We start from the raw sequence: 15,094 nt of genomic DNA on the forward strand, positions 1-15,094 counted from the left end.
AGTAAATTGCTTGCACGTTGTACCTATCAGAAAACCAATTAAATTACCATTAGAAATAATTATAATAACCAACTTGACAACTGACAAACACATCAAGACTGCAAACAGTTCTAAAAGACAAGCTTAGGTCAAAATGGCACAGTTAAGTGAGGGGTATTCCAGCAAGTATATTTGCTATGTACTCTCCTCGAATGGGATGCTTTAAAATCATTGCAGCAGCTTACCCAGCATTTTGAAAGGTTATCCCAATATTTACTAGTGCCTCCGTGTACATGTACTGTGTTTACAGTAATTATGACTGCCTTTTTTTGTCATCTCAAACTTGGTTATCTCAGTTCTGTTATCTCAAACACAAATCACTTTCCTTTGATATTCTTTCATTCAATTGTTTCTCTCCAAAATTTGAAATAATGTAAGTGGAGAATGATTTGTAGAAGCTGACACTGAGAATTCAGGACCTTCCAGCCAAAAAATCAGGCAGCAGTGGATCCAGTGGGGGAGTCAGCCCACAAGGGATATGTGATTACAGTTTTTATGATCAGATACCTATGAAGTGCTCACTCTATTTCATCCTAGAAGTATCATACACCAATAAATTTGTCTCACAGTGCACATCATAACCACTGCATATAATGTAAATTCCAGGGCAATTTTAATGATCTAAATGTTATGTAATGCTATATCAGACCAAGCCTCTAGGACTCTTGTTATACACTGTACCTGAATTTGAGCTGCAGGAAGGTTTATGTCAGACACCATCTCAGTACAAGGATGTTCAACCTGGAATGAAAAGAATATTGGTCAGCTGTGCTGTCGTAACTTCAAAACCCCATATATCTAGTATGTTGTAACATACACTGGCATACACCCGTATGTGTTCAGTGTGCTCATAAGTATCTTCATGAATATTTAAAATCATAAAATTATTTATTTATTAAAAATAAATTAACATATTAATTAATTTGTAAAAAAACATTAATTTTTCCTATTACATGGAAAAGTAATGATTATTATAAGTAAAAATGATGGCATCATGTACATACATGTATGAGAATTAGAAAAAAAAAACATTTAGTTTGATAATTACAATTAAATAAGCGTGATCTTCCCACAAAACCTCAACTTACATGTAAGTGTAAGACATAAGAGATATTTTATGAATGCCTTGTGTACCTGCAGCCTTGGGTTGAGTTCAAGAAAGTGGAAAGTGTGATCCTGAGCATGGTACAAATATTCTACAGTTCCTGCACTGACATATCCCACAAGACGACCCAACTTCACTGCATCCTGAACACAACAAAGAACATCTTTTTATCTCCAAGAGATTATATTTAATATTAACTACAATAACTTGTGACATGTTATTCAAAACCTTCAAATTTGTACCTGTATGTGAGCATGTTGTCGGAAAAGTCAATATTAATTACACCTGTACTGTCAGAAACAGTTGCTTTAATTTTATTCTCATTGCATCTCAAAACTTAAAGTTTAAGTTTATGGCATCCATAAAATGATGTTAATGAGACCTGAGAGACAATATCTCAAAGACAGGCACACACATTCTGCATTGTAACACTTTATTTTAGAGACATTAAAGTCCTAGGACGGTGGAGCTCAGACTGCTACGAACAATATATCCAAACTCCACAATCTACTATTTTAACTGTACCTTAACTGTTAGTAAGCCACAGAAGCTCTCATTCCTTATCTTTACCTTGTAAGTAATCTTATTTTATGAACATGGCATCTGACCTTTGCTCAAGAGTCCTGCCCCCACTTTATCTTACTGTGGCAGAATTGCGTCCCTCAGTTAAACAAGTTCCGCAATTCTTGTCAGGGAAGTGCACCCACTAGCTGCACTTTACCCCACAGTAAGGCTCTAGCCCACTGGAGACAGGTCCGGAGAAATTACCTATTCCAAGGTGGCTACCCCCGGTACCACCTGATTTGTACTCCCCCCAGGAGGGGCTCCCCCTCCTGGTTCCCTCAGTCCCACGGGACTGTGGGATATGGGCCTCACCCCTGGAGGCAGGTCTGGAACTTTTATTCCAGGGTGGCTACCCCCGATACCACCCGATCTGTACTCCCCCAGGAGGGCCCCCTTCCTGGGCCCCTACTCCCCAGTCGTCCTTCCCTGCCACCCAAATTTTACCCACAGCCAGTGTGTTATTTCCTAAATGTAGTATCGTTAGTGGAAGCTCAGACCAGGCCTCGAAAGAGGATCATTAACAATCAATTATGGACTGTAGACACCTTTTTTCCCTACATGCCATAAGCTAAGAACCAATCTAATTTTTCAATAAGCTCTAGAGCAGGTGTAAACATTTTATGCTCATTCTCATAACCTACTGATATGTATGTGCGTACACTGAAATACACTGAAGCACACTGTTGTGAAACATTCCCATTGTTACCAGGCCTTTCATGATGATCCGTCAAGAGAGTTTACAATTAAAATATTTACAGTGTTTATGTGAGTTTTGTCATTTCTTTAATTATTTACTTATTGTATGTTATTGTATGTTATTTACTACTTTGTACTTGTGAATCTGTTTATTGGAATGCTAGACACTTAATAATTAATAATGAATACTAATTTTACAATCCTTGTAATAAAAACTTCTTAATGAAAAGTATTTATTATTGTAAAATTAGTATAAAATTTTAGCCATTTAATATGATTGTGTACTATTTTGGATAAAAAATTGTGATGTCAATGTTACATGTGTGTAATTTTATAAGAATATCATCATTATTAATGACTGTGTGGTTCATCCACGTCATTAAACTGTTACCTCTTCCATCTTTCTGAAGACGTCAGGCCGAGCAATAGCAGCTGGTGCTTCCTCTATGATTTTCTGATGTCTACGCTGCACTGAACAGTCTCTTCCAAAAATGGACATCGCATTGCCATGCTCATCAGCCAAGAGCTGCACTTCTAAATGTCTTGCACTAAAAAAGCAATGTAAATACCAACAATTAATTATAATGATAATGATAATCACAATCACAATGACAATGACATTATGGCAATGACATTATGACAATGACATTATGACAATGATAATGACAATGACAATGATAGTGATAGTGATAGTGATAATCGATATAATGATTGATAATGATAATGATAATGACAATGACAATGATAATGATAATGATAATAAAAGATTACTACATAGCGCCAGTATCCTAATGTTCAAGGGTGCTGTACAAAATTATCATTTAAATCTAAAAAAATGATCTAAAAATTAAAATATTTATTTAGTCCAATATGAATTGCAAAAAGGCTTTTTTACCAAGAAATTGACCATGAATAAAACAAGAAAATTTAAATGTGCAATCCCAGAAAATATCCATACTCTCTCCACAGAAGGGATAGCAATTTCCTGGTGGGGGCATTATCTAAGACCCAAAAATTTAGACTGTCAACCTTAATTGGAATTTCCAGAGGGGTGGGGGGTCTTGGAAAAAAATCTCTTCCTTCGGGGAGGTATGGATTATTTTCTGGAACTACACAAGAAAAATCCAATTACTATTAATAAAATTAGATACAGGACGATGTACAAGTTGAAACATCAAGAACTGAAAGAAAGATAATTAGAAGAATTCAAAAATATACCATAAAACATGCATATTAAGCTTTCATGTGAAAAAAAATTTAATTATAAATGTTTAAAAATATTAGGTTAACATCTAATGTTAAATAATATGAATTGACTTACATGTATAAGCTATACTTACATTCTTTATTGTTTATTTACACACGACCCCACAAGCTGCAAGCTTAATTACTTACAGTATCGTGTTTATATTTTATATTTCATATATAATGATGTACTGTAGTTTACCGTACACTTTTCAATAGCACATAAACTCTAAAGGCTAAACCTAATTACATGTAACAATTGGGTTTCTGGCTGCCATCAATCATAACTATGATGACAACAAACAAACCTTGAAAAATGGAAACAAAAAATTGGATCAAAATCTACTAATATCAAATCTGAGTTGAATGCTACAAAACTGTTGATTTAGCAGGTTTGTGTGTTACACTAGCTAATTAGTTCAAGACTGAGAGGATTATACATGTACATCAAGAACTTACTTCTTTGCAAGTTTCATTACAAATACAGGAGAGCCAGGTACTTCAATTTGGACCTGCAGGAAGAAATTAAAGGAATCATTTCTCAATTTTCATTTATTACTAATAATTCAAAAATTATTAAAAAAATATAGAATAATTTCATACGTATTTATTTAGTGAACCTCCAAATTGAAAGTGAAGTACATGTATTTTGGAATGGATTATTAAAGGCAACAAAGCTAATAAATGGTATTTAAAATATCAAGACATGTACATGTAATTAGCTGTCATATCTAGATATAGGGGTATGTACCCTATTCATAAATGGCTGCAAATTAAAAACTCTTTTTATGCATCTAAATTAGCCAACTAACCTCGTTTGAGAGTAAAAATTCTTTTGAATTATCAACTCAAAAACCAGGTTAGTTGGGCTAATTTTAATACTTACAAAAGAATTTTAATTGGCAGCCATTTATGAATAGGATCTGTTGAGATACTGATTATAATTTTATTAATAAAATGCACATTCTTGAAGGGAGTATTATCTCGAATCCAATCTGCCAGCTTACAACAATTTTATTTTAATTGCAAATTTAAATACCATGATTTCACATAATCAGGGAGATATTAAGCTATCCATGTAAAACTCTACTTGACAGATGTATCAACTTTATTTAAAACCTATGTCAATGCTACTGTATTTTTACTGTGTTGAGCTACATAATTATTTTAGCTACAGGGTGTATGAATAGCTCAAGACTGCCTATTAAATTACTCCCCAAACTTTTACATAGTCCAGTATAAGCAAAGGTTAATATACATTTCAAACTATGCCAAACCTATTTAAAAATTACATAGCCATTAAATATCTATTTTAAACTAAGACAATTTAAATTCCTCACATAGTTTTGAAATAGCTTTTTATTCTATAATTATGAAATATGTAGTCCTGGGTTTGGTTCTGACATACAAAGATGTATAGTTAATATACCCTATTTATGTACTATGCAATTATTACATAACTATAATTACTATTATATTAGGTATTACTACTACTATATAGTAGTAGTAATATTATCTAGGTAGCTATACATCGCTGGGAATAGGGGAAAGTGGATGTCGATCAATTAAGGCATACATGTACAATAATGTACCTGTCTGAAGAAGTTTGTAAACTCGTCATCACTGGATGCTTTTCGGATTCCTTTACCTCCACCACCTTCAGAAGCCTTGATCATAACAGGGTAACCAATATCTCTGGCAACCTGAAGGAAGACACTTTTTACAACAGGAACATGTAGGAAGACAAAACCTACATGTACCTACCCATTAAATATAATTGAGAGACTACATGTAGTTATCGGTTTTCATTACTTAAATACCAAGCCATGCATGATCCACAGCTTCTAAGCACTGTAGATAGAGGTTTCTCTCCTGCCCAAAATGACATACATGTTATACACTGAATGCGCCTAGCTGTGGCAAACAATAGGCTGGTTTGGAGTTATCCACTGGACATAGAATATTCTACAAACACTTTCACTCCCATATCATTGAGGCTATAAAATGTGAGTCAGGGGTGAGTCAGGGTTCAGTTTTCTCAGTGATTTACAGTCTCTGTTTCTACAAGTTAAAGATTTAAAATTAATCATGTCAACTGCACAAATACTGTAACAAAGGATTCATCAAAAGGATTGTCGCATAATATTACGTAATTAAAGGATTCATTGATGATGATCACTTTCACAGTTCAATATCCAACCTTGATTCCTTGGCTGACATCTTTCACGCACCCTTTCATGTACAGGTCATGGTTAACTCCTACAACTTTCCCATTAACAAAGTCCTTAGATGAACTGTCAAGGGTAAGACCTAAAACATCAACATGGACACCAAATGATTAATCAACCAGGGAAACAAAAATTAAAAATTTACAAATGAATCACAAAATGCCAGGCACTGAAATACAAGTCATGAACAGAATTTAACAAACATGGTAATAGCAAATCCAACCCTCCTATTTAAAATAGCTGACCTGATCCACTCCACGGGAGGGTGGGTACACCAACAGTCTGAGCCACAATAGTTGATGCAATTTTGTCACCCAGAGCCCACATGGCTGATGCAGGTGGACCTGAAAAAATAATTCAGTCAAATCAGACATTAATTTTCTTTTACAAGAAGGACAGTTCTAAGTATAATTAAACAATCTTTGATACTGAAAGGGACTGGATGTTGTTCAAATTAATAAATATTATTTAAAAAATTAATAATCACTGTAATAATAATAATAATTATAATAATAAAAGTAATAATTGTACCAATAATGATAATGATAATGATAATAATAGTAATAATAATAATAATAATAATTAAAGTTTATTATTATGCTACATAGTTTTATAAATATATGCAACTGTGCTTCACCATGAAAATAATATTAAAAGTAATAAATAAAATAAGTTAGACTTAAAACAAATTTCCAATTCTGAAATTTCATTAAATAATAGTCAGAATAAACTATAACTAGCGCCAATTACTGAGCAAGACCTCCAGGTTCTTAGACAGCACTAAGTACGTACATAGGTTGTATACTTAAATTAAGTACAACTAAATTCACATAAATTTTCAAAAATTCTTACCGATAAAAGTGATGCCATGCTTTGAAAGCAGATCAGGAAGTTTTGGATTCTCTGAGGCATGACCCCATCCAGCCCAGACAGCCTTGGAAAATAATGATAATGTACATGAAACCAAGTCAGTCACAGGATTGCTAATGCTCCCAATTATATGCCTTTGTCTGGTTACTGTTTGTTAAACTTAGTTGTACAATGGATTGCTGCACAGCCGGAAAATATTAAATTATCTGGATTGGTTTATGTACAATACTTAATTTACCAGTACATAGATAACTGTAAATTTTAATAATGTGCATCATTATGATGTTATTTACATGTAAGTTGTAGTTTACATTTTTTTTACAAATAAAAGCACTTTAATCAGTAAATTTTACCCTTCCATTTTCAGGATCAAAGAATTTTATCCTCCAAATGTGACTTAAGAACCTAGTGTAATCTTCTTTTAAAATTCAAGATTTCTGTAGTCTAATTGCCATAAGAACAAACGAATAAAAGTACCTAGTTTTGTCTATGGGACTTAACAACTTAATCTAATCAAATCTTACCACTTGCCTTGCAAGTTTTAGAATAATAAAATAATTAATATTCAAGGACACTAACTTGTCTTAGAGAAAAGACAATTACCTGTACAGGAATTCTTTTTGCAATATCCAGAATCAGTTCAACATTGGCATAATTATGATTGTTTGTTCCACCAGGTACTGGCACGTACTGATCAGCCATCTTGATGTACTCTGCATTGGCCTGCAAATCACAGTACAACACGTTTCACAAAAAGTAAAATGGAGTTGTGAAGTCACACCAAATTTAAAACAAAAGTGAACATGCGACCCTATTTTTTTCTCATTTTAAAAACATCTAGTTCAAATGTACATGCTTTGAATCAATTAATATATAGATTTAGCCAAGCCTAAAAGCGGAGCTCCTGATTGCAATAACTGACGATAAAGAGAAAAGAGAATTATTTTTTTTTGGATCAGAAACTCAAAAAAATGATCAACTGTGAGGATGTAATTGTTCAGCATGTGGTTTTGCTATTTCTCCAGTTAAATTTTAACAAACTATACCCAACAAGCCTAACCAAGATTGTAGAAATTATGTATGCAATATATCAGGGACTTTCCAGTAGATGATTGCACAACAAATATGTCAGAGGAAAAGTCAACAACATGCCAGGGGTTAATTTGTACTGAAATTTTGACTTTGCAAGTACTCCTCTCTTCTCTCCCAGAGAAATAACGTGACTTGAACCCACGATCCAATCGGTAAACCAGTCACTGGTCAGCGGTCAACTTTAAAAAAAACATGCAACCTCGATGAGCTCTAAACCTGAGCCCGCAATATAGTCATGTGATACTAGTCAGCAGATAGCTTGTTGTGACAGCTGTCAATTAACAATAGTGTGGATGCCCAAAAAAGATGTAGCTATGGTAATGGTGCTACTCTCTTAGTTTTCAAGCTACAGTATTGGCATACTGAAGTACGGACAGATGGACGTATGTACGTATGTTCGGACAGTCACATGACAACCAAAAATTTTCAGATCGATGGGTTACCAAATTTTCTAAGGTATGGGGCTCTGCTCGTGCGCCTTCAGCGTGCAGGAGCTCCGCTATTAATAAATAGAGGTATTCTGAAAACAAAAACTTTTAATCACCTGTAGTTCTATCATTTTAAAAGTAACATTTATTAGCTTTTGATTTCTAATTAGAGGATTGATCCAAGTTTATTTAATAGTGAGGCCCTCCCAGGGTTAAAGTCTGGCACAAGACACAGCATTAAAAAAGTGATAATGGAGGACTTAATAAAACAAAAAGAAATAACATGACTTTTGTCAAAATTCTAACTGTAATGTGAGGACTTATTAAACTCACAAAACGAAGGTTAAATGAAATGCAGACAAGGGAAAGGCATTTAACCCATTTTAGTGTATAATTTAATCTAACAACATACTATGATTGCACAGCATAACTTAATGATTACGTGCAATTTATTCAATAGCACACTATTCGCTTTGTGCATACATTCTGCAGGAAGATTACACTAAAAAATAATTCTACTCACTAAAATTAAATTCATAATCCAAAAATTATTAACATTTGTCACATGATCAACTAAGAAACAGCATATTCACAACAGTAACATTTGCAGTTTTTTCAAAACAAGACAGCAACTGCCGGAGTTCCGCCGCTTACTTGATTATATCACCAGCTACTCTGCATGCCATGGTTATACAGTGTACGTGTAGCAATCAGCTTGTGACAAACAAGCTTGGCATGGTGTCTTAATGCAGAGAGTAACTTCACACTCAATTTTGGAGCAATAATTTTTTTTTTTATGCAGCAGGAAGCTTGTTACAAAGGGAGCTTAAAGCAGCCATTGTATTTAGTGCCCTTCACATTATACATGTAGGATGAGGGCCTCTAAATTGTCATAGCTGCCTAGCTACTCTTCCAGCTGCAGATGCCTACTTCAAAACGTTTTGAAACCCCTGATTTGACTATACAATATCATGATTATTTATCTGCAGACAAATTGTATGTACCCGTAGACAATTATGAAATATTAATAATAACAATAATAAAACTCATCTAAATGCAAGACTTTCCTAAGTTAAAGATTATAGAATGTTCAGTTTTAACTTCTTTCTTGACATTTGGATACCAGTATGCAACAATTAGATATTATCAAAGCATCTTACCATGATGAGCAACAATAACCTTAATTTATCAATGAAGCAACTGCAAAAACTAACACTAGGAGGGCTGAATTAAAATAACTGAGTCCTCTTACCCGAAGGTCCTCTGGTGTAACCATTGCAACAAAGCGTATAGCTTTGTCATTGCCAAACAATTCATAGGCCCAGCGTCTAACAGATCTCATACATTTCACAGCGGCAATACCATTATTTGCTATCAAGACTTTCTCTATCACACGTGAGCCACCAAATCTTTTAACAAATTCAGCTGGAGTGGCAATCTGTAGAGAGAAATCAATTGCTTTGCATAAATAATTACGTTTTGCATAATTATTAAGCTTATAACTACCATTATATTTTACACATTTATTCAGCAAAATAGGTTAGGTAAATTTAACAATTCTATGTAAATTACAGGCCTTGTTACACAAGTACGTTACATAAATTAATCACGCATGCCAACCATTTTGCCATTACATAACAAAAAAAAAACAGGTTCAAATTTTACTTTGTACATATCCCTGCACAACATACAATACATTTATAGTAACACGCGTGGATTAACAAGCACATACTTTTCAACCTAAATCCCAAACAACAGGCTCATTTTAATTATCAGATATTGCTAGTCTCTGCCATGTACATATTACTAAATGGGCTGCACCATCTTTAAGTTAGCTCAAGCTGCTGGTAGTCTTATTAATGTTCCCTGGATATATCCTTGTGAATGGAAAAGATTGTTACAAATAATGTTATGGCTGGAGGGCATCACCATCATCAAACAAGCTTTTTGTTATCAAATTGTTATTTCAGTGCTTTGATCAGTATGAGGGAGAAAATTGCCAGGTTCAAAAATGGAAACTGTCTAATAAATTCAGTCAACACATAAACTCTTTTAAGAATAATGTTGGCTTAGAATATACATATACGGAAAAGACTTATTAAGCTTTGTAAGTTTATTATCTACTTTAAAAATTCATTTGACAATGTCTTGGGCTTGTAAAAAGTTAACTGTTAGCAAACAATGTTCTGGACAGGGTACACTTAATATCACATAAGGAAGTCATGGATAGAAGAGTCACTGAGAAAAGGAAAACCCTGAAAGCCCAGGACAACATTTTTGTAGTCTCTTTAAAAAGAAAGTTACAAAAGAATATGTACATTTTGCAATCAGTACATGTATTCCGTAATTATCTGGTCAGAGGAAATATGAATTATTATTTCCATGAAAGGAAAGTATAAAAGCACATCTATAGCAGAAAAAAAGCACTCTGCAAATGAAGTTATTTTAACAAAACTATTAAGATAAGTGGAAATGTTAGGCATCCCGCTTAATCTGTATCGTCAACGCTAAAATTCTATGTACAATATTGCACAATAACACCCGGCCCCCCAACACACCCCCAAGCGCGGTCCAGACAAACCAACGAGGACAAATAACACCTACTGCTGGATTACATTTCACGAAAGCAAGCCGATTTTAGAATAATTGAACCTCATCTTACACGTGTATTCTTCATGTTAACCGTTCGAATAGAGCAACGAACAGAAACAACTGACCCGCCAATTTGTTGGCGATCGATTAAACTGACAAGGTGAAAGTGAGGTGCTTTTCAAACTGTACAGACTCCGAGAAAGCGTTAGACACTTTGCAATTCCTTCCTGAAATGAAAGCGACGGCAAAAAAAAATTTCATCGTGGAAAGCAATTGAAACTGCTATTTCTAGCACATCCTTGTTGGCTGAAACAGGGAAGTCTACGCGAAAATTAGCTACATTAAAATTGACAATACCTTACAATGTACATGTTTTCAGCACTTACATTGCACTCTTTGGAACCTTTGGAGTCAATTTTTAACGAAATTCCGTCTTCGCTGACATCTGAATCATTATCAGAAGTAGACATCGTCGAGCTAAGCAACAAAGCAAAGCAAAACGTTTACATCATAGAAAACAACACAGCTGAATGTTATTAAATAGCGGTTGTCAACAGCTTTAGGAAATACAAACCGTTCAGCGTCCTAAACACGGACTTGTAGGTATCAAGTCCGTCCCTGGTCAATTAAATAGAGTTTTTAACGTATCACCTCGGTAAGGAAATATGTGGAGCTTGTTAGTTTTCCCTCCTGAACTAGTCTTATACACGGAACCACTTGGCACAATCCACTGTCGATGACACTCAGTTGTATGTTCGCTTGGCATTGTCTACTGAGCATGTCACGGCGTGACAAGCACGTGGGAAGCACTTGATAATCACAACTAGCATTGTCACGCAATATCTCGATTCGGAAAGACTAACGCGCGGAAGTGGAGTTAGGGTTAATTATAGTATTTTAGGGTTAGCTTAGCATCTTAGGGTTAGCTTAATGTTAAGCAGAGAATTGGGCTTTGTTACGATCAGTTTCCTTGTTAGGGTTAGGTAATTAGCAATCAAATATTACAAGGGTCACACTTCCCTGGCACCTGGGCGTTTATAGCGTCACCCGATATATTTGATTCTCCCATAACTCCCTTCTCTAACACTGTATAAGACTTTGAAATGGACCCAATATCTATCTATGAAATCAAATCGCCATGCGGGTAATGAGATTTAAAATGATGCGATGGAGTTTGAAATTTTGCCCTTTGAAATATTTTAGATCTCTGGAGGTACATTTCGGAAGGATAAGTTTCAAAAGACTAAATAAATACCTTTAAGTCTGTCTATCAGTTAGATTGTAGACAAAGACAGAAATACATGATTGTACGCTCGCTAGATTTAACATTCTTAACATTTTCTCAGTTTAGTTTTAGCCCAGGGGAATTTTTTCAATTAAGTGCAGTTTTGCCAATAAATTATGACATGACTGACACTTGCAAATTATGACTCATTCGTATTTTCCCAGACACACCAGGTTATAATCGGTCTGTGTAGTGTTAATGATGTGAAATGCTTGTGACGATTGTGAAACATCATTTGGACAACACCTGTCTAGACAACCCCCAAGCAACGGCAATTATCATTTTAAACTTTTCTTGTAAATGATCATTCTAATAATACTTTCAAAATCGCCCATTATGAAGATTGTTTCAATTTCGACACCTCCATAGAAACTAGTATCTTTGCCTCCGACGTGTGTGTGTGTGTGTGTGTGTGTGTAGGGGAGGGGGAGGGGAGGGTGTGGTGTACATCAACTCTTTGACCAATTACAAACCTTGTAAAGCTTACATGCTGAAACCCTCGCCTTCACTGTCTTACCTGATTTTCCCCTGAAGAAGAATCTCTAACTGTTTTTGAGTTCTGCTTGCTCGCTCTTGATACAGTTTAAGACCTTTAGTGAAAATACGTCGTCCTCGGAAGAAAAGAAAGAAAACGACAGCAATGGCAAAAAAGACAGCCACTAACGCCATATGTACAATGCCTCCATGGCTTCCTTGAAAACAACTTTAAACAGACAGCAATGGCACAAGAGACAAGAGCGCCTGTGTCGCGTCACAGGCAGTCTACCAGCTGATAAACATGGTAAAGAGGATTTTGTGACGTATTCGGCTGCACCACAGATTGGCGGCCAAGACAACTATCCTCAATTTTCACGAGACGTATTTACTCGTACTCAAGTTGTGTTTACTTTAATTGAACCGTAGTTATAATTTTGACTGTCTAAGCTGATGCTCGTACGTGAAAACAAAGGAAAAAGGTATGTTTAACAGATGAACGGTCCAAGTCCGATTTGGTTGATCACGAGTTTGGTAGACTTTCTCAAAGTCCGTTTTCAAATTTGTTCACCTCACGACTCAGTCGTTCGTTATGCGATTTCTCTGGGAAGACAATTTGTGGCAATTCTATGATTATTGCTATAAACAAAATTGAACGAATTTCTTTCTTGGAATCCTCTTACTACCAAAAATGTAATATATCTAGAAAACACCAACGTACCTCACACTAAGCGAAGACCAGGATTTTAGGGTTTTAAATCCCTATGACAAAATTCACTGGGAAAAGCCAGTTCTGAAAGATTTTGGGAATATAAAGGACTGTTCAGAATGAAACAAGAATGAAACAAAATATTGCGCGTGAGCGCCTTGCGAATTTTGTAATTGGACTCCTTGTTAACTGGGCACCTTGTCAGTTATTGGACAACTTAGCTGCTCCAAGTTGGGGAAACATGAGACGCGCTAAAAACCAATCACTGTTTGAGAATCAGGATAACTTTATTATTCAGTCAAACCTGCAGGACCTCAAACATGTCAAACCCAGACACGAGAGCCAGCTCTCCTTCGGCAGGAGATCGACTCAGGTTGTTTACCATTTACCCAAAAATTCCGGAAAGATAGTCCAAATTTCCTAACCGAATTATCCCGGTGGAAAATATGCTTGCCATTTGCAGTTCTTCAACGCCATTCTTCTTGGATATTATGAGCTGTCGAACTCTTTCGGTAAATTGGGGTAGACCCGTTCACGCTATAAGGGCATTATGGGTAATCGTGGCAAGATGGCAAAGAAACAAAGCGGCAAAAGATATGTTTTTCTTCATATTTCCGTTCCGAGTTTAATCTTCGAGAAAAAACTTTTACTGTGAATAAAGAAACCCCTTTCAGTCTACGTTTTGAGTCGATCATAGGCATTAGCCTACTTATCAGAGTATCGGAAATGTTGTTTTTGTGGCTTGAGCAAATTATTCGGTTTTAACCGTAAAAAAATTCCTACGCCCACAACAATCACTCGATCGGCTCAAAAACGCTGATAAACCTAGAAAAGGGGTTTCTCCATCTACAGTATTTCTTTGAAAACGCTGGCTTTGCGTTTTAGTGTCTGAGAAAATATTTTTGAAAACGACGCATTTCGAAAACGATGAGTTTACGATAATCATGATATATATTTCCCTGCCTGAGCTTTACTCAAACACAAATCCAAAATGACCAGTGATTGTTGTGTTAAATTCCTCCAGCGTAGTGCACAGAAAACATTTGATGCGTTTTCAGAGTGAAACCTCCATTTTCAAATTCCTCCGGCGTATTGTGGAAGGCGACATTATGCCTTTGTCGAACACACTTATGAATGTATATCAATTCAGGTTCGTTGTTTTGCAATGAAAAGTATAATATGTCCATTACAGGTCCCTATAGTGATATAAACATACAAATTAGCTCGTTGGTATGAAAGAAAACAGGAATAATTACATGCAAACACTGGATCATTGAATAATACACTTCAAGAGGTTTCATTGACTTGGCCATCATAATAATAAGACAGCTGAAAAGTATAACCAGTAGCACTGCAGTAAAAAGCTGGTGTAGTATAGATTGTCATAAATTTCAAACAAAAAAAAAAAAGCACATTGAAAGGTTTGAATTTGTGTTTCACGTTGCGCCGATAGATCGATTATTAACAAAGCAGCTGTTTAACATGGTTTAGCTCAGTTTACTGTCCATCATGAAAATACTCGGGGTCTATCGTCAAGATTGATCGGATGGCAATGTAAGAAACAAGAAGCCCCGCCCACACCTTCCAGTGCCTCTGTCCACCCAGGTGTATAAATGGGTACCGGCGAACTTAATGCTGGGGGTAACCCTGCTATGGACTAGCATCCCATCCAGGGGGGAGTAGAAATACTCCTAGTCGCTTCATGCAACAGAAACCGGGATAAGCTCCGGCCTGGTGGGCCACTTGGCCGGTATGCAGACTTTACCT

The 15,094-nt window shown here is 35.6% G+C and overlaps 1 protein-coding gene across 4 annotated transcripts in view; it reads right to left on the bottom strand.

Annotated features, from left to right (window-relative positions):
* LOC145478915 (acetyl-CoA carboxylase-like) overlaps positions 1-13,355 on the bottom strand; it is a 44,883-nt gene extending 31,528 nt beyond the window's left edge. Inside the window, exons 1-13 of one of the 4 annotated variants that reach the window (XM_081457109.1) lie at positions 13,340-13,355; positions 12,662-12,755; positions 11,246-11,336; positions 9,520-9,705; positions 7,351-7,470; positions 6,730-6,811; positions 6,123-6,221; positions 5,850-5,959; positions 5,242-5,352; positions 4,109-4,161; positions 2,796-2,952; positions 1,174-1,287; positions 721-780 (exon numbers count right to left, since the gene is read on the bottom strand). In XM_081457109.1, the coding sequence (XP_081313235.1) occupies positions 721-780; positions 1,174-1,287; positions 2,796-2,952; positions 4,109-4,161; positions 5,242-5,352; positions 5,850-5,959; positions 6,123-6,221; positions 6,730-6,811; positions 7,351-7,470; positions 9,520-9,705; positions 11,246-11,329 (1,176 nt within the window). In that variant the 5' untranslated portion in view covers positions 11,330-11,336; positions 12,662-12,755; positions 13,340-13,355. Of the gene's footprint in view, positions 1-720; positions 781-1,173; positions 1,288-2,795; positions 2,953-4,108; positions 4,162-5,241; positions 5,353-5,849; positions 5,960-6,122; positions 6,222-6,729; positions 6,812-7,350; positions 7,471-9,519; positions 9,706-11,245; positions 11,337-11,433; positions 11,945-12,661; positions 13,286-13,339 lie in introns of those variants that run through there. The other 3 variants (XM_081457107.1, XM_081457110.1, XM_081457108.1) reach the window with 3 other exon arrangements.
* Between the last annotated feature and the right edge of the window lie 1,739 nt (positions 13,356-15,094).

Source organism: Orbicella franksi, chromosome 2 (genome assembly GCF_964199315.1).
Source record: "Orbicella franksi chromosome 2, jaOrbFran1.1, whole genome shotgun sequence".
Lineage (NCBI taxonomy): Eukaryota > Metazoa > Cnidaria > Anthozoa > Scleractinia > Merulinidae > Orbicella > Orbicella franksi.